The 26,665-nt window shown below is 63.1% G+C and overlaps 1 protein-coding gene across 5 annotated transcripts in view; it reads right to left on the bottom strand.

The window, feature by feature from the left end:
* The window catches only part of KCNT1 (potassium sodium-activated channel subfamily T member 1), a gene marked incomplete at both ends in the record, with an annotated part of 60,038 nt that overhangs the window by 21,071 nt on the left and 12,302 nt on the right, over window positions 1–26,665 (bottom strand). For 2 of the 5 annotated variants that reach the window (XM_080709535.1, XM_080709531.1), the window contains 9 exons: window positions 852–1,032; window positions 1,934–2,028; window positions 2,488–2,571; window positions 2,651–2,725; window positions 2,874–2,933; window positions 3,850–3,898; window positions 4,212–4,268; window positions 6,783–6,882; window positions 7,444–7,523. In XM_080709535.1, coding sequence (XP_080565661.1) covers window positions 852–1,032; window positions 1,934–2,028; window positions 2,488–2,571; window positions 2,651–2,725; window positions 2,874–2,933; window positions 3,850–3,898; window positions 4,212–4,268; window positions 6,783–6,882; window positions 7,444–7,523 — 781 coding nt within the window. Of the gene's footprint in view, window positions 1–851; window positions 1,033–1,933; window positions 2,029–2,487; window positions 2,572–2,650; window positions 2,726–2,873; window positions 2,934–3,849; window positions 3,899–4,211; window positions 4,269–6,782; window positions 6,883–7,443; window positions 7,524–12,166; window positions 12,209–16,500; window positions 16,656–26,665 lie in introns of those variants that run through there. The other 3 variants (XM_080709532.1, XM_080709534.1, XM_080709533.1) reach the window with 3 other exon arrangements.

A 26,665-nucleotide genomic window follows, 5' to 3' on the forward strand; every position in this document is an offset into this window, starting at 1 on the left:
ATAGTGGTTTCTCCCCTGCGGCCCCTCAAGAGTCCCCCAAACGCCACTGCTCCTGACACCCCTTCTCCTTCACATCACACACACATCTACTCAGCGAGGCGCGAGGCCCTTCCCCAGCAGCCTCCTCTCCAGGGTCCACTATACTGTCAGTCTCATCGCTGGCCTCCAGGTCCCACCCTCTGTCCCTGTCAGGCCTGCAGCAGCCCTGGGGGCTTGTACAGTACCTGTCAGCTGCTTGGCTTCTCATGCCCCTCGCCACAGCCTCACAGCACCCATATGACACCCCTTTTATGTTGGCTGACCGGCAGGCAGGCTTCCTGTCCTCCACAGGCCAAGCTCCATCTCCTGGTCTTAGATGGCTCTGGGCCGATCTCAAGGGACACACAGGCCCCTCAAGGGAGCGCCCCCTCCTCCTAGCAGTCCACGCGCCATATCCCCTGTTCACCTACATCGTGGTCCTTTCTGACCCATAACCACCCTCCCAGCTCCTGGTCTGTCCCCACTGAGAACCAGGGACATCCCAGCACGCGAGACAGCCCAGACACAGGTCAGAGTGTCCCCAAAGGAGAGAATGAATGGGCAGGGGCCCCGGAAGATATTCGAGGAGTTGATCCCCTGAAGAACATGGAGAGGGCACATTTCGCGGTCGTGAGACGACTGCCAGCAAGGCCAGGCACAGGTGGCATCCACAGGGGACCACAGGCCTAGCTCAGCCACAGGAGAAACGCAAAGCCCCCGGCCCCACTGTCCCCAGACTCCTGGGCGACCCTCAGCGAGGACTGCCACGGGCAGGCGCCGCCCGCTGGGGGTGGACCCTGGGCACACGCCACGTCTGTGAGGCGGGGACCGACCTGCAGCGGGAGAACCACGAGGGCCACCCCGATCATGATGACCACCAGGAACTGGGACGGCCAGATCTTGGGCGTCACGTCGCCGTAGCCCACGGTGGAGAAGGTGACGATGCAGAAGTAGAAGGAGGTCAGCAGGTTCAGATTCTCGCCCGCTCGCTCCAGGTGCTGGATCCCGCAGGTCCTGCAGGCGGGAGGGCAGGGCGCTGTGGGCCGGGGAGGCTGGGCCTCCCTCCACACCTCCTGCCAGCTGGGAGGCTCTGCCAGGCCAGGAGCCGAGGGGTGGGCAGGCCTGGGCAGACTTGGTGTAAGGGCAGACCCTGCCCCTGATGCTGAGGCTGCGTCTGTGGGGCTAGCTCAGCAGAGTCAGGATCCATGCAGCTCCCAGCCCTGTTAATATGTCCCCTAGGTTCTGCCAGAGCCACCTCCTGGCCTCACACCAGCCAGCACCCAGTCTCTGCTGGCCACGGGACAGCCCTGAGCTGGCCCCGGCCCATCTTCGGGCCTTGCCTCCTGGCTGAATGCCTCTAAGCTTCCTCTTCCTGCCCAGCAGCCCTGCTCAGGGCTTGGGCTTGCCCCTGCGTCCTGGCCTGGGGGACAGGAGGTGGTCACTGGGTCTCTCCAAGAGCCACTGCAGGGCCAGAGCACAAGCTAGAGGCCAGGTATGGTCTGCTCAGGTAGTCAGAGGCTCTCAGCTCGAGGAGACCCCACATCACCTTTTCCTGACTGCTTTCAGACTCCACTCTCAGCTGGACCTCAAGCCAAAGGGGCACCCCCACCCAGTCCAGGGGCTATTCTTTCAGCTCCAAGGCACAGACAGGAAGCCAGACCCCGGAGCCCCAGGCCTTGGAGGCGCTGGAACGTAGCTCGGGAGTGCTCCTGGGCCTCAGTGCAGCCCTCGGGCTGACACCTGCAGCCCAGACGCTCTCCCCTCTGCTCCTGGCCGCCTGGGCCCAGGGCCTGCAGCTGCCAGCTCTGTGCCCCAATCTGACACTGCCCCATGGCTTGTATCTTTCAGACTCTGGTTCTGTCTGGGAGCTGGCTGGTTTGGGCTGCTGGGCAGGCCCCTGGGGTCGGGTCCTCACCCCGTGAAGACGAGGCAGAGAAGGGTGCAGAAGAGGATCAGGACCTGGTTGAACATGGCTGACTGTGTCCGCAGGATGGCACGGTGGAAGTCATTCTGTGGAGCACATGGCTGTCAGTGGGTGGGGTTCCTGGTCCTCACCTGAGCCAGTCAATAGAGAAGGATGCTGGAGGGCAGAGAGCCCAGCCACACCATCTGGTGAGGGTCCTGGGGCAGCCTGGACCTTAGCTTCCTCCCTCGGGACGTCCTGGCCCACCTAAGCCCCCAGGTAAGGCTCAGGCACACACCCTAGTGCCTGGACACCAGTCTGCACGTGGCCCTGGACTCTGATGGGTCTGAGTCTGTGGTCCTGGTTCTGTGGCCCCGCCCCGCCCTGGGCTGCTCAGACTTTCTACTGTGTCCCGCTTCCTCCCGGTCCCTTCTTTCCCAAGTCAGGAAAAGCACTCTTCCTGGAAAGAGGAGGTCCAGGGCAGGGTGGGGGGAAGAGCAGGCTGGCTCTGTCCTGGCCAGCCAGGCGTTGTCCGGCCTCGGACGTGCAGAGGCCGGGCTCCTTACGATCATGTTTTCCAGCGCGTGCTTGGCCAACCAGCAGTTGAGGAAGACCGGGATGAACAGGTTCCGCAGCGGTGGCCAGAAGATCTGTGGAGGAGACAGGTCAGAGCCGGGGCCGGGGCGGGGCCGGGGCGGGGCTGGGCTCTGGCGCATGGGGCTCACCCACCGTGATGATGAAGGGCAGCGTGTTGATCATCTCCAGGATGAAGGACACCCGGAAGATCTGCTCCCAGATGTTGCCCTGGGGACAAAGGGGCTTCAGAGCTGGCTCAGGAAAGACCCATGCCAGGGGACCCGGGGCAGGAGAGGGGGAAAACCAGCCCAGGAGGTCGGGGAGTGGGGCTTGGGGCTGGGGCGGGTGAGGAGGTGCAGGATGGGAGCCAGCTCACCTTGTAGCTGAGGTAAATGAGGAGCATTGTTTCTAGGAAGCTTATCATAGCTACAATGACCTGAGAGAGGGATTGAGAGAGAGACAGACAGAGACACACACAGAGACACGGAGAGAGAGAGGGATTGAGAGAGACAGAGACACACACACACAGAGGGAGAGGAGAGTTGGAGCTGGCCTTGGACTGCACAGATCCTAGTGGGAGGGTCACACGAAGCCAGGGAGTGCTTCGTGTGTGCATGTCTGTGTGAGTGTGCACGTGTGTAAGCATGTGTAAGCATTGTGTGTGCACAGGTTGCCTGAATCCTCACTCCCCTCTCAGGAAAGTCTTTATCAGCAGCAGCTGCTCTAGGCCCTGGAGAGGGGGCCATTGCTGCTGCCCCTGCCCAGCGAGAACCAGGACAGGGGAGGCAGGAGGTGCAGGAGCCCCACAGGCAATGGCCATCCTGCTTGCAGGCAGAGGGTCCACGGAGGCTTGAGCCTGTGAGATGGGGTGGGGCTCAGCGTGGTGCTCCCCAGGGCCCAGGGCTGCCTGGAACTTTCTCCCAGCACAGGCAGCTGCGAGCCGCTCAGGTGCCCCTGGCTGGGACTGAGGCCCTCCCTGGTCCCTGGTGGAGGTATGGCGTCCTGTCATGAGCCAGCGCCACCCACTGAGAGCCGAGAAAGACCCTGAGGAGCTAGCCTGGGCCACCTCCCCCAATTTCCTTCCCCTGGGAGACAAGAAGGACCAGGGTGAAGCACCAGGAGGGCAAGGTTCAGGTAGGAGCAGATGGGGTGCCGCACACCTCAGCACCCCGGGGATGCTGGCACAGAAAGCCGCTGGGCCTGGGTCTCCTGCTCACTGAGCCGGCTCCATCCTAAGTGCTCACTGGGCCTGGGTCTCCTGCTCACTGAGCCGGCTCCATCCTAAGTGCTCACTGAGCTGCCCCACGTAAACAGCCTCCACTGTGGGGAGAGGAGGGGAGTAGGCCACTCACCTGGATCGCCCACAGAGCCATCTTCCTCTCCACCCACAGGATGGGGGCCCTGGGGAAAGAAGGGAGGTGAGCCTCTGGCAGGTGACAGCCCGGCCAGGCTTGGGAAGGGTTACAGAGGTGGTGCAAGCCGTGCAGCTGGAGAGGTCTAGCTCAGGGCACTGACACTGCTGTGGTCCTCAAGTTGCTCCCCTCTGCAGGGACGTCCCCAGCGCCGACCCCAGCCAGAGTCCGGTGTGCAGCTGAATATGGATGGGGCCCTCAAGGCGCCCAGGCTGAGCTTGGGCATTGCCATCAGAGGCGGGGCAGTGTGAGCCCCCGGCCACCGCACCTGGGCCCACCCCAAGTGCTCCAGTGGGACTTACCAGTTGATCTCGGAGGACGAGCCATTGAAGGTGTATTTCTGCTTCACGCAGCCCCAGCTATGGAGAGACAAAGAGCTGCCTGGCCACTGTCCTGGCCCAAGACCCTCCCATGGACTCAGGGTGCACAGGAGATGCATCCACTCGTCCACCCAGGGCCCACCGCACGTCCCAAGGTTGCCTGCATCTAGGCAGGAGGCTACCCCGCCTTGCAGAGACCCTGCAGGAGTGGAGTGTAGGCTCTGCTCAGCCCAGCAGATGGATGACTGGAACACCCCACATCTCAGGGACCTGAGATGCTGCTCAAGCAAACCAGGGCTCTGCTATGCTGACAGCGTTCTCCTGGGGGAAAAATCTGTGTTGCTGGAGATAGAACCTCCTAGCCTCCTAGCCTCCTGCTTCTAGCAAGGCTGAAAATGCTCCAGAGACAGAGCGAGCCCCTACCCTAGTGCTGACTCAGCAGTACACATCCCTAACCACCCCAGAGGACAAGTGTCTGAGCCACCTGGAGCTGACTGAAGGGAGGGTGGCAGGGCACAGAGGACATGCTGGCTCTGCTCCATGATAACCAGGCCAGGAACACTGGCCAAAGGGACCTTGCTCTCACAGCCCAGGAGACGGCCAGCTCCTCCCCCTCCTCCCCTGCCCTACTTTTCTCCGAGTTTTCCTGGGGTTGTAAACTCAGTGCCCACATGGGTGTCTAGGCAATCCATCCTCCCATCCATGCATCTGTCCATCTACCCATCCATTATCTCCCCATCCACCCCCTCTCCTTCCCAAAATCCATCCATCCATCTCTAATCATCTATCTATCTATCCATCCCCATCCACCCAATCATCTACCCCTCTGTCTATCCATCACCCCATCTGTGGTCCATCGATCCATCCATCTGTCTGTTCATCCACCCATTGGCTGACCTGTGATTCATCTATCATCCATCTGTCCGTCCATCCATCCATCGCCTCACCTGTGATCCATCCATCCACCCATCTGTCCGTCCACCCATCCATTGCCTCACCTGTGATCCATCCATCCATCCATCCATCCATCCACCCATCTGTCTGTTCATCCATCCATTGCCTCACCTGTGATCCATCCATCTACCCATCTGTCTGTCTGTCCACCCATCCATCACCTCACCTGTGGTCCATCCATCCACCCATCTGTCCATCCATCCATCCATCATCCATTGCCTCACCTGTAGTCCGTCCATCCACCCATCCGTCCTTCCATCCATCACCTCACCTGTGATCCATCCATTCATCCATCCATCCATCTACCTGTCCATCTGTTCATCCATCACCTCACCTGTGGTACATCCATCCATCCATCCACCCATCTGTCCGTTCAGCCATCCATTGCCTCACCTGTGGTCCATCCATTCACCCATCTGTCCATCCAGCCATCCATAGCCTCACCTGTGGTCCATCCATTTACCCATCTGTCCGTTCAGCCATCCATTGCCTCACCTGTGATCCATCCATCCACCCATCTGTCCGCCCATCCACCCATCCATCCATTGCCTCACCTGTGATCCATCCATCCATCCACCCATCGGTCCGTCCGTCCATCCATCCATTGCCTCACTTGTGATCCATCCATCCACCCATCTGTCCATCCGTCCATCCATCCATTGCCTCACTTGTGATCCATCCATCTACCCATCTGTCTGTCCAGCCATCCATCGCCTCATCTGTGATCCATCCATTCATCCATCCATCCACTCACCTGTCCATCTGTTCGTCCATTCATCACCTCACCTGTGGTACAGCCATCCATCCATCCATCCATCCATCCATCCATCCATCCATCAACCTGTCCATCTGTTCGTCCATCCATTACCTCACCTGTGGTACATCCATCCACCTATCCATTTATCTGTCCATCTGTTTATCCATACATCACCTCACCTGTGGTCCATCCATCCATCCATCCATCCATCGACCTGTCCATCTGTTCGTCCATCCATCACCTCACCTGTGGTACATCCATCCATCCAACCATCTGTCCATCCATCTGTCTGTCCATCCACCCATCTGTTTATCCATCCATCGCCTCACCTGTGAACCATCCATCCACTCATTTGTCTGTCCATCTATCCATTGCCTCACCTGTGATCCATCTGTCCATCCATCCATGTATCCATCACCTCACCTGTGATCCATCCATCCATCCATCCATCCATCTGTCCATCCACCCACCTGCAAAGGGTCCCCAGCCCTCCCTCGTTGGATCACTACAAGGATGCCGTGAGTGGCCAAGAAAGATAACCTCATGGGCCCAGGAAGGTCAGGTGGAGCCTCCAGAGAGAGGGAAGCCCCGCCAGCCTGCATCCCGGGCCCTTCGAGGTGCACGTGTGGCTGACACAGGAACCCCTCTCTGTGCTGAGCACCCTCTCTGTGGGCAGCATCCAGGCACTGGGACAGAGGTCACACTTCGGGAGGCACTCCACCGCCCGGGGCTTTCTGGAGGCCCAGCTGGGTGCTGGTTACGGTCTCTCACATGAACCCCTGTGATGAGAGCGGGCAGGCGGAGCCCAGGACCCCACAGCCCCAGCCCTGCAGGCCACTCACCACCCGATGCCCAGGTCCGGGTTGTCCAGAAGGACACGGATGATGTAGAGCAGGCAGGTGAGGAGCTTGAGGGAGAAGTTGAACAGCCGGATCCGCAGGCCTGTCGGAGAGGGCGGGCAGGGCTCGGCTCTCAGCAGTTCCTCCCGTGCCCTGGGCTGCCCGGGGAGGGAGCGGACGGTGCTACTGGGCCAGCCCCCAAGAGGCACCCCTTTGCTGGAAGAGCAGGTGCAGAGTCCATCCCAGGAGGTGGGGCATGGGTCCTGAAGCCGCCGTGCTCCATGGGGAGGCTGGGCTTGGGGCCCACACAAATAACCTCTGAGTCCCATTCCTGCATCTGGGTGGGGGCCCAGGACAGCCCATCTCGAGGCTGGGAAGTATGGGGGAGGGACAAGGACGGGATGGGGAGGGGGCCACAGAGAAGGCCCAGCTGGTGGCTTGGGTGGCCAGCCCAGCTGGTGTCCAGTGGTGGGGACAGTCCACAGTTCTTGGCCTCGGCTTCCCGGAGGAGGCGCCTAAGGCAGTGCAAAGCCAGGCAGAGCACCCTGCACCCACCACTGAGCCACATGGCCCCAGTCCATGCACTGCTGGCATGGCTGCCAGGCTCGCTTCGGGTGCCTGCCCCTTGCCCCAGGGAAGGAGCACGCCCCGGGCCCCCACTCACTGGATCTTTGGTTTTTGATGAAAAATAGCTTGAGCCGCTCCTTGAAGGTGTTCTCATTGACGTAGAACTCCACCTGGACCCTGGGGACAGGAGAGGGCACTGGGCTTGGGGAGGCAAGGCTGAGGCCCCAGCCCCACTGACGTGTCCCCAAAACACGAGTGGAAAAGGCAGGTGGACTGGGGAGGGCCCCGTGTCCAAAGCAGCCACCTGCTACGGCCTTCTCCAAACTTCCTGTGGCCCCTGGGGCCGCCGGCCAAGAGCGTGCAGGGTCTCAGCCCTGCAGAGGTGCGCTCTCTGGCGCCTTCTGTGGCACCCCGCAGGGCCTATGTGGATGCCCAGGGGCTGAGGTCAGTTGCTGTACCCTGTACCTGCAGGCTCTGGTGGCTGCGTTCTGGGGCCATGGCCTGCAGCCTGGAGGAGCCACAGCCTGGCCAGGTGGGCTGCCACGGAGTGGCCACACCTGAGCTGTCCAGCAGGCCGCGGGGAGCCCCCTAGCAGAGGTCCTCGTCCCTCAGTCCAGGCGCCCCAGTCTTTCCACATGTGGCTGCCCACTGGGCCTGCCCCTGAGGCCTCCACTCCAGCCTGGGCTTCCTGAGGTCCTGAAAGCAGACCACAGCGGCCCAACTGGGGTGGCCTGAGGGCGCCAGAAGGGTGAGTCCACTGCCCACCCACCGCCAGCCCCCTCTCCATGTGCTGTGCTTCCCTCTGGGAATGGGGGATCAAGTGCCCCCTGGGGCCACACCCCGCGGTGAGGGAAGTAGCCTCCTGGACTCCCAGGGTGACCTCAGCACCCTTAACCACAGGCTCTGTCTCCCTCCACGCCCCAGAGCCGGGTCAGGTGGGGCCACCCTTCCTCCCTTGGGACCAATAGGCGCAGCCCTGACACAGGAGGGTAGAAGGGATCTTGGAGGGCCGCCTGGAGGAGGCAGCCAGCTGCCCACCCGCGGATGGGAGGCAGATACCTGCCAGGATCCCTGCCCCACCTCTCCCCGCCATCATCCACAGCACGTGGGCTGTGAGCAGCCGCTGTTCCCGAGTGGGTGCGGCTCTATCGAGGCAGTTTGGGTCTGATGTTCCTGCCTGGCTGCCCCAACATCTGAGAGGTGTTTAAAACAGTCATTGTACCCCAAGCGCAGCACACTCAAGGAAGTGCTGTAGACGGTGTGTGGGTGCAGCCCCTGAGGCAAGCCATGTCGTGGGCCCCTGGGAGGCCTGACCTGTGGCCCTGCTGACCACAGAGCTCCAGCCAGGAAGGACCAGTGGCTGGGCCCTTGCCCTAGGAATCCAGCTCAGCCTGTCCTGGTGCAGGGTGGTCACCTAGCCACCCCAGAACCCTGGGCTAGACAGGGGATACTCCACACCAGTGGCCGGTGCCCCAGGACCCCACTGTGGCCCTGCACACACCCTCCTTGGCTCCTGCCAGAGAACCCCGTGTTAAATGCCTTCCTGCTGGAGCTGCTGGGCCAGGCTGGGCTGGACGGCTGCAGATCAACAAGCTGGGTCAGGCCTGGCCGGGTGAGGGCAGCAAGGGGCAGAGTGGGCACTTCTCAGGCCGGGGCCCCAGGCCCCCAGTGCCACCTACCTCACTAATGGGGTCTGCAGACCCACCTGGGCCCTCACAGCACCGCTGGGGCTGGTGAACTCACCGCTCCACCTCCTGCCCTGCCCACAACAAAGTCCTAGCCGCTGCCCACCCCACCCTCTCCACTGGCCTAGAGCCTCCGTGGGCCCTGGCAGGTGCCAGGATGTGGCGGCCGAGTCCCTCTCCTTCCTGGGCCCCTGAGCGCCCTGTTCGCAGCATCCTTCCTGCCTCCAGACCCCCACCTCACCCCTAAGTGTGGGGACCCAGGGTTGGTGGCAGGTGTGCCCAGCCAGCCCCGGGCATTCAGTTCCGGCTGCGCAGTGATCCCCCAGCCCGCTGGGCCAGCTCGCTTGCCCTCTGGCAGCTCCCTGCTCTGGCCTGGACATGGCTGGAGTTTAATTCAGAGTTTAATCCCCATGCAAGGCTACAAGGGTGGAAACTTAAACCTGAAGGCATTTGGAGACGAGGCCTGTGGGAGGGGACCCGGGCCCCAAGACTTCAGAGGAGGATGGAGAAGGCACAGACAGGACGGACACGTCTGCCCTGGCCATGCTGTGCTGGGCCACCTCTGGACTCTGCCAGCAAGACGCCCCCACCAGATGCAACCTCCACCTTGGGCCTCCCCGCCACGAGACCACAGCCCCTCTCCCCATTGCCCAGGCCGTGGGGCAGTGCTGGCACAGAAGTTAGGCTAATGCTTGGGCAGAATTCCCTGCTTCTGCCACCTGCCAGCCCCTCCCCAGGCCTCTGCAGCAGCTGCTGGTCCCCTCCGCTGCCCAGACAGAGCCAGCTCTGCTCCCAGCATGTGCTGGGGGCCCAGGCATTTCCTACCTCCTGTGGCCCCTGCGCCTGCCCACCCTGCTTGAGCTGAGCACCCCAGTCCTCTCTCCACCTCTCTGCCCTCCCTGCCTGGTCTCATCTTCCTCCATCAGCTCTGCCTGCCTCTCTGACAGAGGCTTCCCTCTGACTGCCGGCTGCCTGCTGCCCCCCTGGGCAGGTGCCCGGCTCTGCCTAGACCAGATGCTCTGGCTGGCCGCCTTCAGAACAGAACACTGAGCCACCTCTCAGTGGGGCGAGTGCCAGCCCCAGCCACTGCTGACACCCATCTGGGCAGTGCCCCGGGCAGTGGGTGGACAGCGCTTCCCCCCACAGGGGAAGAGTCTCTACCCACGGCCCAGCAGCATGGTCCCTGCAAGCTGGAGTCCTGCAGTGCCAGATAAATTAATGAAGCCTTCACTTTTAATGGTTAACGAGCTGCGGCTGCCCACTTCTAGCGCCGCCACAAACAGATTAAAGCTGTCCATCTCACCCGCAGGATGTTTATGGTGGCAGGGGTCATCTGCCCCAGGGACTCACCGAGAAGCAGCAGCCAGCAGTGAGCCTGCCCGGGGTCAGCTTCAGGCAGCCCAGCTGGTGCAGAGCACGAGCCCCTTTGTGAGCCCCCCAGCCCGGCCCAGGCACCTTCCAGGCCTATTGGAAGCTCTTAGGGGTCACGGAAGGCTCGTGGCCCTGTGATGGAGACCTGGGTACGCTGGGCAGCGGGCACGGCCTCGGCCCTCACCTGCCCTCCACTGCCTCCGCCCCCTCGCTCGGCTTCCTCACGGGGGAGCGGGAAGGGTGACAGGAGCTGCCACCCACGGCGTGGTGGGGGCCTGGCAGCAGAGCGCTTAGTCAATGGAGAAGTTAGAGCGAGCCCGGCTGTGCTGCCTCCGGCTTCTCCCCAGGTGCCTCCAGGAGGGGGCCTGGGAGGTGCCATTAGCGCAGGGCCAGCTCTGCGGCCCCATTGACAAGGCCAGTGCTGGGCCGGATGCTGAAAATCCATGGGCCTGGCTGTGCCCGCTGGCCCCACCCAGGCTCACCCACCATTCCGACCAGCCTGGGGCCCTGGAGAGGCAAGCACTGGGCCCCGGCTGCTTGGGTGGGCAGGTGGGAAGGGGCCACGGGTGGGCTGCCTGGACACTAGCCTATCCCACTCAATAACTCCCCTCTGAACAGAGGGCCAGCTGGAGTGGGCACGGAGACCCATGTATCCCCAAAGCCTGATGCCCCCCCGTGGGGCTGCAGTAGGGATCCCACCTGTGTGACACAGCCCCAGAATGGCTCTGGGTCCAGCTCAGAGGATGGGGTGAGGGCCTCTTCTTGCTCCCCCAGTGCCCCAGGGGGGCTCCTAGGAGTTAGTGCCGCCGAGTACCACGTACTGACCCCAACTGGCCCAGGAGCAGGTGGGTGTTGTGGGGACCAGGATGACTGCTGCTGTTAGGTCTCCTTCCTAGGCTGGCGGGAAGGGCAGGCCTGGGCTCTCTGAGCCCCAGCTGGGAAACGGATGGCCCTGGCCCGGTCCACACGCTGACCAGTGGCAGCTCGGGGGCGGCGTGACTACAGCCTCAGGCCCTTGACATATGCACACTTGCCAACGGTCCCTCCCCAAGCGGGGCCAGGTTCCTCGGGGCGCCAGGCTGTGAGGCTGAGAGACAGAGCATGGACTGCGGCCCTGGCGGCCCAGCCACGGCTACTTGGGAGACTGACAGGCCTGAGCCCAGGGGCAGGGAGGCGCCGTGAAGCCCAGCGGCTGGAAGCACAAAGGCCACAGTAGTTACAGCTGCCAATTAAGCTAATTAATGCAATCAGTGATGAACAGGCCCCTCGTGGGGGCCCCAGGGAGCAGGGCAGCGCTGGTGGCCCTCCTCAAAGCCAGCTCTAGATCTCATTCTTAGCCCAAGCCAGAAACGAGACCGGCAGAGCCCTGGTCCCAGCTGGGGCTCGCCGCAGGCAGGGGTGCCCCTTTTGGAGGCCACTTGGCTCCGGGGACCTCAGCCTGCACAGGCAGCAAGGGGGCTGAGGCCAGGATGGGCACTGTGGCAGATCCCCATCAGCCCTCGGCTGCCCCCAGGGCCTGGCCACCGGGGCAAGGCCTGGCTTCCCGCCTCTGAGCGCCTGTTTCCCGCACTCAGGCCTCTTCCCCGGGGCACTCACTGTCCCGTCCCAGTCCCGCGCCAGGCAGCACCACTGGTACTGGGAAGTGCTGGCCAGCTGCATTGTCCCTGCTTGGCTGCAGGGCATGGCACTGGGCAGAGTGGACTCTCCCCAGGGCTGTGAGGACACATCTGTCCCCGCAAGCCCCCTCCCCTGCACAGCACTTACTGAGAGAGGGAGGAGTCCAAGCTGAAATCTTCCACATGACGCCTGGGGACAGAGTGGACAGGTCAGTGCAGAAGGCCAGTGGCCTGGGGGCTGGGATCCGGGACCGGGTGGGGCTCTGGGCAGGGCCAAGGGCACTGGGACCACATACCCTGACCTACAGAGCCCCGGGCAGAGCGGGTGGTGCCAAGGGAGGAAGCCGAGCATGCAGGGCGAGCTGGGGCAGAAGCCAGGCCTGCCGCTGCTGTGGAGGGCCAGCACAGCCCGTGGGGCTGGCACATGCAACCCCACACCTTGGTCCCTTGGGGGTGCCAGCCATAATGCGGACAGGGTGCCCTAGCCACACCTAGTGAGCCGCGCTCTGCCCTGCTCAGTGCCAAGCAAGCTCCAGACCCCGTCAGTGCCCAGGAATAGCTCCGTCCACCGCCCTGCACCTGAGGATGCCGAAAGCAGCTCCGGCCAGGGCGTGCGCGGCCAGGGTCTGCTTGGCCCACCTGCCTGACTTCTCTCCTGCTCCCCGGGCCCCTCCCAGAGGCCCACCAGCCCCGCCCCAGGGCCTCCTGTGACTGGACAGGCTGGGGCTGGGAGCTGATGACTTCTTGGGGAACTGAGGCACGCCCTTCCGTGGGACCAGACCCAGACAGCCTGTCCGGGGTGGAGAGCTAAGGCTTGGAGGGCTGCCATGTGGGGGCTGGCTGGGGTGCAGGGGTCTTGGGCCTTGCTGGTTGTGCGGTGTTCTGGGCCAGCCCTGCCAAGGCTTCAGAGCAGCCCCCTTTCTAGAGGAGGAAGCAGGTCCAGGGAGGACTGCTGCCTTCCCCAGGGTACACAGGCAGGCAGGAGGGAGTCTGCAGGGCTCAGCCAGCACCCCGCCATGGCCTGTGTGGGCTCTGGGCGGGCAGCTCCCTCCAGCACTCCTGATGTGGGGGGTGCTGGGCCCACCCAGGGAGCATTAGGTCCTGGCTTGGGTTGGCAGCTCTGCACAGCGTAGGGGTGCCTAGGCTTACCTGGGTCTAGCCTTGGGCCACAAGGAGCTTCTAGCAGATTCCGTGTGTCTGTCCAGCTGGGGTTCCCTCTCTCTGGCCCCAGCACTGCCCTAAACTCTAGGCTGGGGCCAGGGCCTCCAGTGGGACCAGGAACAGGCACCACCCAGCCTGGCCCCATATCCAGTGGGACGGGAGCCTGGTCTGCGGGGGTGGGGGGGTCCCTCCTCAGTGTCCTCTATGAGCCCTACTGTGTGCAGAGCAGCACCTCTGGAATGACTGAGATGAGCCCTGCTCCTGGCCACACCCCTCCTCATCCCCACACAGCACCGACAACCGGGCGGGCGTCCACTGTGCACTGCCCAAGGCCTGTGTCCTGGGTCCAGGAAGGGCCCCAGGCACTGTAACCCAGCCGGGGCTCACACAGAGGGGCCTGTCAAGCAAGGTAGCTCGGTGTCCCCTGGGCAGGATGCTGGCCTATGGGCAAAGGGACATGGCAGCTGTGGGCCAGCGCAGCCCTGGCTGCGGCCGGCGCGGTGTGAGCAGTGGCCGCCACCTGGGTGACCCTCCCAGGTGAGCTGCGGTGTGAGGAGGGAGGGAGAGGAAGGGGAGCTGGTTCTGTCTGGAGTATGCAAACCCAAGTGGCCAGCAAGACCTGTTACAGCAGCTGGGGACCGAGGCACCACCCTGCGCCTCCATCAGCCGCACCGCAGCCGGCGCAGGGTGATGGCCTCACCCTGGAGTGTCACCCACAGCTGGGTCCACACACCAGCACATGGAGGTCCTGCCCACCAGGAGCTGCCTGAGGCTCGGGTGACAGCGTGTCTGGGTGACCGCTTCCCTCTTCACTACACGAGCCCTGATGCTGTAAGGTGCCTCAAGAAAAAGGGGTTCCCTATTCAGGGATTTTGGAGGTGCACAGTTCACCTCAGAGCCATCAAGTCTCACAGGGCCCCACATGGAGCAAAGGGACCCTTTCATTCTGGCCCAAACTGTCTCCCCCCAAGCTCGCGTGTTGAAACTGTCTCCCCCCAAGCTCGCGTGTTGAGCCCCGATCCCCAGGCCCAGGACGAGACTGCATTGGTAGGGAAGGTCTTTACGGAGGTCACTAAGTTGAACTGGGGGTTGCACAGGGGTCCCCTAGCCCAGGACAACAGGGGTCCCGACAGAGGGATGAGGAAAGACACGTAGAGCCGGAAGGCCCCAAGATGGCGCGGGGAGACCCAGAAGGCCTCTGCGGCCAAGGCGAGGGGCCTCGGGGCCAGCCCGGCCGCACCCTCACCTTGCACTGCCCGCTGGTAAAGCTGAGAAAACCCATCCCTGCTGCCCTGGGGCCACTCTTACCACTAAGGAACCAGGAGCACTCCACGGTGCTGGGTCAGGGATAACCCCGCCACCTGTTCTGGGGGAGGGGGAGGGGGAGAAAAGCAAAGCTCTTAAGTGTGGAATACTGAGGGCCCAGAGGAGCTGAATCAGATGGGGCCCCCCAGAGAAGATGGGTGTCCACGGGAGGGGCTGTCTCAGTGTGATGACGACTGGGGGCTTCAAAGGGGTGCTCTTGGCGGGGGCTCGGAGGGTGTGAAGCTGGGTGTTGAAAACCAGAAGGAAGGCCAGCACGGGCCGGCCGGGAGGAGCTCATGGGAGCTGAGAGGGCTATGTGGGGGGCTGGGGAGAAGGGCCAGGCTCCTGGGGGGGCGGTTCGGGGCTGCCTAGGTCTGGAGGTGCAGGGCAGGAGGGCTTGGGTAAGCATGTGTTCCAGAAGACTGTCTCGTGAGCTCAGGAATACCTGGGTGGGCAGGCTTTGGGCGTGGGGGCTGGGGGGCTCTGCCTGCTGCCCTTAGACTTTGACAGGCTGGAGGTACCACAAACTGGGGGTCCTTGGAGAAAAGCAGAGCCATGGTGGTGTCCGAGGGCTGCCCTGTGGACGCCTCGGGCTTGCAGGGAGCTCCAGGGATGGAGGCCAGGCTGGGGAAGATGCAAAAGGGGCAGTGGGCAGGGATGTGTGGACGGGGGGCCGGGGCCAGCGGTGAGTGGAGAGGCCCCTGCAGGGAACGAGGCAGCACTGGGCAGGGCAGGGCAGTGTCCCTGGGGAGACAGTGGACAGAAGGTGGGTGGACAGCTTCACAGGTTATCAAAGTGGGTTGAGGCGTGCAGGCTGGGGGAGGCAGCAGGTGGGCAGGGCCCGGGGGGTCCTGGGGTCACGAAGCCACAGGGACGGCCACGCAGCGTCACGGGGGGAGCTCTGGGGCAGCTGCTGAGGAGCCTGTGCTTGGGAGCTGCTGTGGGGTACACAGAGGCTGCTGAGAGACAAGCTCAGCAGTTTGCAGTCCAGAGGGCAGGGGCAGGCGTGGGGGAAGGCTTCCTGGAGGAGGAAGCCCGTGCTCCAGCTCCCAGGCTGCACTGCGGGCTCAGACACAGCGTGGGCAGGACCTGCCTTCGCTGCGGGCCAGCCCTTGCAGGGGCCAGGCTGGCTGTCAGTAGAGCCTCGGGGGTCACCAGCCCCTACAGCATCCAGGAAGAGGAGGGGAGCAGAGCAGTGGGGCCCTGGCACTCTCACCACCCTGCTGCCCCGGGGCTGCCCAGCAGTCACAGGAGGGCTGTGGCCACCCACAAAACCTCAACAGTTTCTTCTGGCAAATGGGAACATGGCAGTGGTACTATGGGGACAGGAAGTGAGTGTGTGTGTGAGAGGCCAAGACAGCCTAAGGGGGCACCCAGGGCACCTCGGCCAGCCATCTGCCAGGCCCGCCGCTGCCAGCGCCCGCAGCCTGACTCCCACTGCTCCCCTGCCTGGTGGGGCTGCCCACTCCTCCCTGAAGGACCGGCGCCCCAGGAGCCGCTCCCTCTGCCCACCATGTGTCCAGGTCTGATTCATCTCAGCCTGGGCCCCAGGCATGGCTCCTGGCTCCGGCCTCAGTGTCCTCATCCAGGAGATGGGGTACGGAGGGCCGCAGCTGCCCCAGGCACAGCCTTGTGCGCCCTGGCTGCCAGGGGCTCCCGCAGGCACCCGAGCCCCAACTGCACCCCTGCCTGTGCGCTGTGCACCTGTGGGGAACGCCTGGACAGGCCTACTCACCTCCCAGCACCTGTGTCCCTGCCAGGCAGCCCTGGAACCAACCTGAGTGCGGCTCCCAGAAAGGGCACAGCGCCCAGGTCTAGCCTCCCCTGCTCTTAGCCGCAGGCCCTGGCGCTCAGCCTCTAAGCAGGGGCCCGGGGGGGGGGGGGGCCGGGGGCGCACAGGGGCAGCCGGCTGGACCCAGGCCCCCCTCGCGGGCTGCAGGCCAGGCAGCGTGGCGGGATGCTAGAGATGCAAAGCCCCTCCCGGCGGTGCTGCGTCCCAGGCCGCGCCGCCCCTACCTCTGGCCCACGTCGCTGCCCACGGAGCCCCCGCCGCGAGCTGGCAGTAGCGGGCTGAGCCCGTGCGGCTCCTCGGGGGCCGAGGCGCCGGCGGGGGCGCCCCCCGGGCCCGCCTTGCTCTCGGACGGCGAGCGCGGCAGCTTGGCCCGCGCCATCCTGCGGGAGCGCTCGCTCGGCGCGGGAGGCGGCGGCGGGGGCGGCGCCGGGCGCAACCATCGCGCCACCCCACCCCACCCCCCCGCGCTGCAGTGGAATGGCCCGGGGGTGCGGGGAGGGCGCCCAGGCCCTGTCCCCCCAACCCTCGCCCAGAGTGCCCCAGAGGAGGACGGACCCAGCGCCCAGCAGCCCTGCCTGCGCCACCTAATACCAGAAGTCTTAGAGATGGGGATGACAAGCTGGGGGAAGGGAGACTGGATGGAGGCTGCCACTAAAGCCTGGGGGCTTGTCCTGGGGGCCTGGCACCCAGGATGGCCGTCCCAGAGCTATGGCCACCTTCCCTTCCTTCTGCCAGGTGGGGCCAATGCCCAGCCAGGTGGGAAAGTTCTGTCTGTCCTGACCTCTCCCATGCAGGCCCTCAGGGTCCTGGACCCGTTTCCACCCCCAGTGCTATCAGGCACGCCGGGTGGGCGCTCGCTCGGTTATCGGTCCCCGTGGCAGCCTGGCACTGGTCTCAGGCATGCACACGGCATGAGGCGCTCTCCGGAGTCCCTGCACTGCCGCAGATGTGTATACATCTTGCAAACTGGGGAAACTGGTGTGCTGAGGAAGTGGCGTCCCCAGGAAATGGAAGCCGGAAGGAGCAGAGCGCGGCTGCGACTCAGAGCCGGCTCTCGGTGGCCCCGCTCCAAGGCTCAGCCCTCCATCCCACACACAGGCTGACTCCAGGTAACAAGGCAGGCGCCGGGCCGGGAGGTCTGGCTTCCTGAACCCCGCTTGGCGGAGTGGGCGGCTCGGAGATCCCCACCTGTCCACAGCGGCTGTGTGGGCTCTGGGCCTCTGGAGCCGCCCAGACTCCATGCCCAGGCCAGAAGCACCTGCTTCCATGCCCGCCTCTGCTTCTTGGCCCCGCGCGACCCCATCCAGAGCACAGCACTGCAGGGAGTCTGTGGAGGGTGGTGCCCAGTACCCCAGGTGGTGCCAGCTCGAGCTGGGGATGGCCGGGCCACCTGAATTCACACCGAGAATGCTCGCAGAGAGTCTGCGCCACTCCCCCGGACCCTTCCACCCTGGCTGGGCATCCATCCCTGACCTCTCTGGGTCTCCATGCATTCTATAAACCAGACGGGAACCCAAGGCTCACCTCTCAGAGAGGCAGCACCCAAAGGCGAGGGAAGACGGGTGAGCAGAGCCTCAGCCTCTGGCCAGGCAGGCACCACCTTAGTTTCTCGACACTCTGCCAGGGCAGGGTGGGCTGGGCCACTGTGGGGAGGCCCAGGTGTGGGGCCCTGTCTCTCAGGGGACCAAACCCTGAACCACCAAGGTGCTTGGGAAATGACCTGCTTTCCCCAACCCGCCCATCCCCTGGAAAACCACCACTGGGTGTCTGAGCAAAGGACAGGCTCGCGTTGGCCTCAGGAATGAGGTGTGTCGCCTGCCCAGCACGCGGAGCCCCCGCCTGCCCGGGTCGCAGCGGATGGAGGCCCCTCGCCTGACTGAGGAGCGCACGGAGCGGCAGAGTGAGGCAGCGGTCTCCCCACACGTTATTAGTGAGGCTCGGCCCCTGACATGCACAACGCTGAGCTCGAGGGACCGCAGAGCCCCCGCAGCCTGGCCCTGTCCACCCGCTGCCGCCGAGCAGAGAATGGCTGGACAGATACCAGGTGCTCACCCTGGCTACCCAGGGGCAGGACGCTGTGCGAGGGTGTCGGGGCTCTGCGCTCACAGTGCGCTCTGAGTGAGCCCACACATGGGAGGCTCGCAGACACCGCAGAGCGCGGAAGGAAGACGCCTGACCGCCGTGCCCGGGGCCGGCATCTCCTGGCCCTTCAACTGCACAGTGTCTTCTTTTTCCATTCTTGTTTTCTGAGAACACAGTGGGTCTTCGTGTGACCGCAGCATCTGAAGTCCAGGCCTAGAGATAGGTGGCAGACAGGAGGAGGAGGCCAACATCTTGTGTGGTGCGACATGGTTAACAAAGTTCTTGGTGAATGCCTAGGAGCTCACAGTCCATGATGGTGGGCGAGTCTTGGGCGGCAGGGGCCCTGCTGGTGGGATCTGTTCAATTCGCCCTCAGGCTACCCTTTGGGGAAGGAGCTTGGAGCCCCAGGGCATCCCCAGCTGGGTGGCACAGGCCCTGCAAGGACATTTCACAGGTCGCAGAGGACGGAGCAGACTGAGGCCTGGACACATGGCCTTTCCCATGCCCTGGACCTGGAGGAAGGTCGCGAGGTCACACGGGCTGGAACACAGGGGAGGGAGCAGAGGAAGAGGGCACCCGATGGCAGAGACGTGAACCCCAGTGTCCAAGGACAGGCCAGGGACCAGTAGCCTGTGGCCCGTCCAGCCCTCGAGTATCACTCAGCCTTAAGCAGAAGCAAACATGACACCAGCTACAAGGGTGGACCATGAGGACGACGAGGCACCAAGAAACGCGCCCAGCACAGGCCAGCGCCCTGCGGCCCCACTCACGCGAGGCCCTGAGTTGTCCATCAAGGCCAGAAGGAGAGCGGGCTCCGGGGCCTAGGAGCCAGTGTTTAGTGGGGACAGACGTTCCATCTGGAATGCTGAGCATCCTGAGAACGGGAAGTGGAGCCAGCCGCACAGGGTGTGAACGCTCGGAGCGCTGGGTGTGCACTTAGGGATGGCGCAGGTGCTGCGTTTTATGTTGTTTATACATTACTGCAATAAAATGAATAGATGCATTTGCAGTGAGCGGGGGGTGGGGGGGCAAAGGAGGAGAGAGAAAGAGAACGGACTTCGCAGACGAGAACCCGGCCACCAGAAGTCTAACTCCAGGCAGAAGGCAAGTCCCTGCCAGAGCTTCAGGCACCAGATCAGCTCGACGAGGACGAATTCCAAGAAAAGGAGAACTCAGAGATGAAATGAGTGTGTTTATCTCCATGGACTGAGGCAAAAGGGAGATTGCAGGACCCAGCAACCATCTGAGCTCCAGGCGCCATCCCAGTTATCACCGAGTGAGTCTGTACCAGCAGGAACCAGAGGAGAGATTGAATCACTGGCCCAGCCAGGTGCTCTGACTGCACAGCGGAGGCAGATGCAGAGCCAGGATGAAGAGCGGAGCGTGCTCCATCTGACGGCTCCTTTGTGCCCTGGGCAGAGGCCCCACAGGCCTCAAGTGTTTAAAATACATTTGGAACGTATTTAGAAATATATTGACAAAGCAAAGGAAAACCCTGTGCCCGGTTCCAGGGTGATGAGTGGCAGGACACATTACACCCAGAATTGAACCTCTTGGATCTACTGAGCTCGAAGGACAAAGAGTCCTTCAGCCACACAAGTCAGAAACAGGCAGCATCTTGGGAGGGCAGAGCCATCTGGTGTTGGGCTTTCTGCAGGGAGCTAAGTGCAGGGGTTGGCAGGCCCAAGAAAACTGAGTGCTGAGGAAAAAGAGCGAGGGAAGATTATTATACCCAGCTACAATGTCACCCAAGTGCATGACACAGGAGACCTCGCAAGCGCAGAGAGTGGGTGAGAGTACGGCCCCAGTGCAGATGCCCTTCGTGGCAGAAAACACCGCCCAAGACAGAACACGGCCAGCTCAAAGGGATGCCACATACAGGACGCAAGCGGCAGAGGCGCAGCTGGTCCGTGCGGTCGGCAGGAGCCACTTAAGTGGATTTACGGTGAATGTTGGGTAATTATGTAAAGTCTGGTTATGGAACAGATTGTAACAATTTTAAACTTTGGTGGAGTAAAAAGAACAATATAATTAGCACACATTGGGGGTGTGTGGGGTGTTGTGATTCAAAATGAAGAGGCTTGGAGACTGAACGGACACCCTCCCACGGCAAGGACCGTCCCCAGGGATGGCTCCCCGGACGGGGGTGTGCAGGGTGCAGTGGAGCAGCAAAGAGGAGCCGGGTCAGGCCAGAAAGTCCTCCCCGGGCCGAGGCCAGCCCAGCTGAGCAGCAGAGGGGGCGGTGACCAAGAGGGCGGCATTATTCAGCCTCCGGCACGCGGTCCATCTGTGTGACCCCGCGGGTCGATACGGGATGCTGAGAAAGAGGACTCTAGACAAGGCGCTTCCGCTGTCGCCGTGTGAAGCTGCCATCAGCGCCGTCTCACTTTGAGAACTGGGCGCTGTAGAGAAACGGTGGAGGGTGTGAAACGGCCAGCAGGAACGAGGGTCTGGAGTGCACAGCCAGCCCTCTCTGATGGAGAGCGAGCACGTGCTCCGGGGGATGAGGTGGGGATTCGAGGAAGGAGAAGGAAACTGAAGCCCGGCGCGTCCCCCGGCCTAGGAGAATGGCGGGCTCAGTCTGGGGTGTTCCGATAGGCTACGATCCCCAGATGGACGGCCGAGCGAGAGCTGGATGCCCCAACAGTGCCTGCTCACCTTGACGTGAGTGGGGACCGCGCGGCCCAGTGGGCCTCTGGCATCACCGCGGATGCAGGCCAAGGGGCACGAGGATGGCGGCGGCGCCCACAGTCTTCTCCCATAGCTGTCAGTTAAGTCTAGCCCAGCAGCCTTCAGACCAGCGTCCAGCTTATGGAAATCAGTGGAGCCCGAGCAGTGAGCTGGACCACAGGAGGAGGCCACCAGACGCCTGGAGACGGTGGGGCTCTCTGCAGGGCCAGGAGCTGGTGCGTCAGCTACCAAAGCTGTGCGACCAATCGGCTCCGGCCCCGGGCCTAAGAGAAGGCACATCGTTACCTCCCGGCCCTGCGGTCAGTAGCCACCCTGCCAGGCTGCGCTTCCACCTAGGGCCTCCTGAGGTTGCTGGCCAGGCCACACACGGGGCGGGGCTCTCCTCTGCTAAGAGCCCACCCCGATGTGGTCAGGGTTCTGCAGGGTATAGAAGAACAGCTCTCTGAGAGGGGTTTGTTGGAGGAACCGGCTTACCGGACTGCAGGGGCTGAGGTGCCCCAGGACAGGCCATCTGCAGGCGGAGACCTCCGCAGGGACGTCCACGTCCAAAGGCCTGAGCAGCCTCTACCACCTCATGGCTGTGTCTCCTCTTTTGTTTGCTAAATCCCCCCTTTTCTTTCCTTTTTTGAGGTTTCCTGATATTTTCTTTTGGAATGAAATGTATATAATTGTAATGATTTTTTTTTTTTTTTTTTTTTTTTTGCAGTACAGGGTATGGAACCCAGGGGCATTTGACCTCCGAGCGACACCCCCGGCCCTATTTTTTATTCTTTATTTTGAAACAGGGTCTCACTGAGTTGCAGAGGGCCTCACTCAGTAGCTGGGGCTGTCCAGGAGCCGTGATCCTCCGTCTCAGCCTCCCGAGTGCTGGGATGACAGTGTGCCTGCCACGCCCGTCTGTGATTCTTTTGTTTTGCTTCCCTGCTACTTCTTTTTGTTTTGGTCCCGTGCATGTTAGGCAAGCGCTCTACCATGGCGCTGTCCCCAGGCCTCTGCCTCCCTCTTGTAAGGAGTCTGTGCCAACATTCCGGGCCACCTGGATAATCTCTCCACCTCAAGACCCTCCGCTGAATCACACTTGAAAGTCACAGGAGGTCACAGTCTCAGATTGCAGGGGTTGGGTTGTGGGCACCTTTGGGAGGACTGGCCAGGGGCCTGGGAAGACGCCTCGGGCAGATGTCCAGCTCCCTGGAGGCCCCACCGCCTGTTCTGAGCACCCAGGTGGGCACGAGGGGATAGTACCAGGGTGCGGCCCACATCTGGAGGGCTGGGTTCTGGGATGGCAGGCGGCCTTGGGCACCATGGGGTGGGGTGGGGGTGGGAGACCTGGACCTGGAGCTGCACCTGCCTCCAGGCCATTGCAGCCAGTGCCAGGCAGAGGGTGCCTTTGAAAAGGGGGCACAGGACCAGGCTCCGCTCCCCTCTATCTGGGCCCTGTCTGATCATTCTGGAAGAGCCCTGTAGAAGGGAAGAATGATGGGGAGGGAGAATTAATTGCTAGTGAGGCTGGCGGTGGTTTGGGGTGAGGCCTCTGGAGTCCCGATGGGCAGGAGAGCTTTGCCTTCCTGGGGCGACCCCCCCTTTGCCTCCCACACCCCTAAGCACTTGCCGAGGGGCCTCCTGAGGCTTGGAATGGAGTGGGGAGGAGGGGTGGAGCTGGGAGGGAGCCTCCAGGGCCTGGGCTGCAGGGAGCGCCCTGCCCACTTCTGCATCAGCAGGAGCCCTGAGGGAGTTCCTTCTCAGAGCCTCTCCCCACAGCCAGCTCTGCTCCCAAGGGGGTCCTGTCCCTGGGTGTCTGGCTTCTGTTGGGTCCTTTCTAGATCTGAGACAGGGGAGACCTGGGGCCTGCCTTCACCCCGCACTGCCCTGCCTAGCTCAGAGCTGTGGAGAGGAGCGGAGGCCCCAGGGTCCTCCTCAGTTTTCCTGGCAGCGCCCGCCCCTGCCCCTCAACCCGGACACCCTGTTCTTCCTGTCGCCTCCCCCAAGCCCGGGCCCTGGGGCTCAGGGACCTGGGGGCCTCACTGGCTGCGGGGCTCTCAGTGGAGTTGAGGTGGGGGATGCAGTGTCCCTCCCTCCGGTGCCAGCCCCCTCCCCAGGCCCTTGCCTGGTGACCCTTGGCCACTGTTGCTGGGCTGTGGCTGGCTGGGGAGGCCCCCGCTGTGACCCGCCTCTTTCTGCTCCCTGGGGTGGGAGGGTGCCCTCTCTTCCCGCATTTCCACCCCAGCACATTAGCCATCAGCGGAGCCACTGCCCAGGAAAAGAGCTCAGTCCAAGGGCGGGGCGTGCTGTTAGCGGTCAGCCCAGACCCACAGAGGCGGTGTCCTCCTGCACGGGGCATGACAGGGCATACTTCCTCAGCCCCACGCGGATGCCCCTGGGTAACCAGATAGGGGGTCGCCTGGACCCCCAGGGCTGCAGCATCTTGGGGCTGCCCCCCCGCTCCCCATAACTCCTGTATTGGTGTCCTGGGGCTGCTGTAACAAAGCTCTACTAGCCAAGTACCTTAAAACAACGGTGTCCATTCTCTCCCCATTCTGGAGGCCGGAAGTCCCTAACCAAGGGCCTGGTCCACACCAGCCCAGCTCTGCAGCCCCGCCCCTGCACCCTCAGCAAGTTCCCCACTGAGGATCTGCTCCCTACCTGGGCAATGGGGTGTTCGCCCCCTGGCACCCCAAGCAGCTGCTGCCCAAGAGGATTAGAAGCTCTGCCTTTATGTGTGAAGCTAATTAAGGGCCGGCTGGGGGGCATGTCGGGCTCCTGCTGGCTGCTGGGGGGACCTCTCCCTAGGGATCTTACCGAACCTGAGACGATCAAGGAATCTGAAGGCAAAGCACAGCAAATCCCCAGAGAGGCTTCCTGTCACCTCTCAAAGTGCCAGCTGCCAGCCGGGCAAGGTGGCGCACGCTTGTAATGCTCTCAGCATTCGGGAGGCCGAGACCGGAAGATCGTGGATCAAGGCCAGCCTCAGCTACTAGTGGCCCTTTGCAACTCGGTGAGACCCTGTTTCCAAATAAAGAATAAAAAATAGGCCTGGGGGTGTACTCGGAGGTAGAATGCCCCTGGGTTCTATCCCCAGTACTGCAAAAAAGTGCCAACTTCCCTGCTCTGTGTGGGCTATAGACTGGCTTGTGTCCCCCCAACTCTCATGTGGGGCTTCTGACCCCAGGTCATAGCAGGTGACAGGGGTAGCTGTGGTCCTCAGGGCAGGGCTCAGGATGGCACCCTTGGGAGACCAGAGGCACAGTGAGGCGTGAGGGATTAAGCCCGTGCAGGAAGCCAGCGCACGCACGCGGTGTTCTGTGATGGCGGCTGAGCGGCCGAGACCCAGCCCCAGCGCGACGCTCTCCTGTCCCGCTGCCAATGTAGCAGCCCAGGATGGCGGACGTGGGACGTGGTGGGAATTACCACCGACACCCACACCAGTCACGGTCCCGCCTGGTGCCCCCGGCCTCTGGGTTCTATTTTATGCTAATATGGGTGGGATCTGAACTCGAGCCACGCGCTGGCTGCCGGGACGCGGGCTTAGTGGGTGAAGCCATATGCTGGGCTGTGCCAGGTCAGGACGGGCTGAAGCAACACCCCTCGGGAAGGCAGGTCTCCCCTCAAGGTGTCTCAAGCACCCAAGGGTGTGCGGTGGGAGCCAGAGTCCTTCTCTTCACAGAAATACTAACACGTTGGTCTGCACACCGCCTTTTCACGGTCGAGGCAGCCGAGCCGCCCTCTGCCCCTCGGGGTGACACCCCGCACCCTGTGTGTCTGAGCCGGAGCTCCTCCCTCCCGCTGCCTCCGTTGGTGTCCCGACCCCCTCCTGCTGGGCATCAACCTTGCCCGCCCCTGGCCTCCCAGGGCCGAGGGCAGCCCAGCCACGGAACCCGTACCAAGGCAGGAGAAGGGTGTGGCCTGGCCCGGGGGCTGTGACTCTGGGGGCTCACTGGCCTCTCCGTCCTACCCAGCGCCCACCTCCCAGGCTCTGCTCCCCACAGGGGACCCCAGGGGACAGCCGCACCCCAGCTGAGTGGGGGGATGTGGGCAGAGAGATAAGCCCTGGAGCCAGACAGCGACTGAGAAATCTGATGTGCATTTCACTCACTCCAGACACCTGAGAGCCTGCAGAACAGTCCAGAACCTTCCAGACACTTCCAGACCTTGAGTCCACTATGTGGCCAGCAGAAAGAGGGTTTCCAGAGAGATGCTGGTGCCCATGTTGCATTCAGGTTAGCTCCCCGAGGCCATGCAGCCGGGCCCTCCCCATCCAGGTGACCCCAGCCTCACCTGGGCCCTGACCCCTGGGCCATGGCCGCTTCCCGCTGCCTGCTCCCCTAGGGCCTGTGGGTTTGCCCTGGACAGGCCCAGCCTGGCAGGGGAGGAGCCACCAGCCCAGCCCTGCCAGTCAGCCAGGCACTTGCAGAGGGAGTGCAGCCCAGGCGGAGTTTAATTATAATCCTGGGCAGCGTGGCCACTCCCTGACTGGTACGCAGCTCTGGGCCCGGCGAGCTGCGCAGGCCTGGGCCTCTCGGCCTGCTCCAGGGCCAGCCGCCTGGAGCTTCCTGTCACCCTGCGCTGCCCGCTGTTGTGACGGCCCCATCTCCCGTCCCACAGGTCCACATGAGGCCCACTGGGCAGCTCAGGCCAGCGTGCTGTGAGAACAGCCGCTTCCCGGGGGGGCCCCCAGCACAGGAGAACATGCTTCCTTGACTACTTCCTCGCCCCCCGCCCTCTGCCAGCAGCTCCCCCTCTTCTCAAACCTACGCTGCCCCTAAAACCAGCACCATCCACCTGGACTCCTGGCTGGGTGTGACCCCACATTCTGTCCTTGTCCCAGGGAGCTCTGGCCACACGGACTCTGTGCCTCTCCTGTGATGAGCCTGCGGTCCAGGTGGGCTCCTCGTTGGCCTGCAAGGCAGGAGCGTGGTGCGGTCCAGCCCAGTGTTCCTCCAAACCCAAAGACAGCTGATGGTGCTCTCAGCTCCTGCCCAGATCTGCTGAGGCCTCCATGCACAACTCTGGGGCCATGCTGGGGCCCAGGTGCTGGCTGACTGTCCTGGAGAACTGGGGGAAGAGCCTGAGCAAACTCTCCCTAAGGAGGGTGGGGTCCTTCCTGGTGCAGGCTGGGGCCGGGCTGGGGAGGGCGGGCAGGGCAAATAAGGGGGCAGACCGTGGGGTGCCCGTGATGAGATGATGGGGTAATGGCCCATGATGCAGACAGGCGAGGGCATGTGGGGAGGGCACTTGAGCCCTGGGCAGGCGGCAGGCGAGCGCGGATGGGTCTCACTCGGTTCTTCTCCACACCCTGCTCAGTCCCCCGGGCAGCACTTCCCAGCCCAGCTCCTAACTCTTCAGTTACTAATGGCCACGGTGAGCGGCCCTCGGAGCCAGAGACACCACGCCTGACTCTGCTTGGAGGCTTGGAGGCGGGCGTCAGCCCCACTGAGGGCCTGGCTTTGTCCCTGTGAGGTGGACTGACCCTCTTTCGAAAGCCCCGAGAGGCCCCTCCGTGGCTCTTCGTGCCCCAGTCCCTTGAGAGATTCCTGTGTCCGCCTCCAGCACAGGGCCTGTCCTCCTCTCTTGAGACTCAGTGGGCAGGACTGGAGCCTCATCTCCACGTTGCAGACAGGA

This window comes from Muscardinus avellanarius, assembly GCF_963383645.1.
Source record: "Muscardinus avellanarius genome assembly, chromosome: 13".
Classification (NCBI taxonomy): Eukaryota; Metazoa; Chordata; class Mammalia; order Rodentia; family Gliridae; genus Muscardinus; species Muscardinus avellanarius.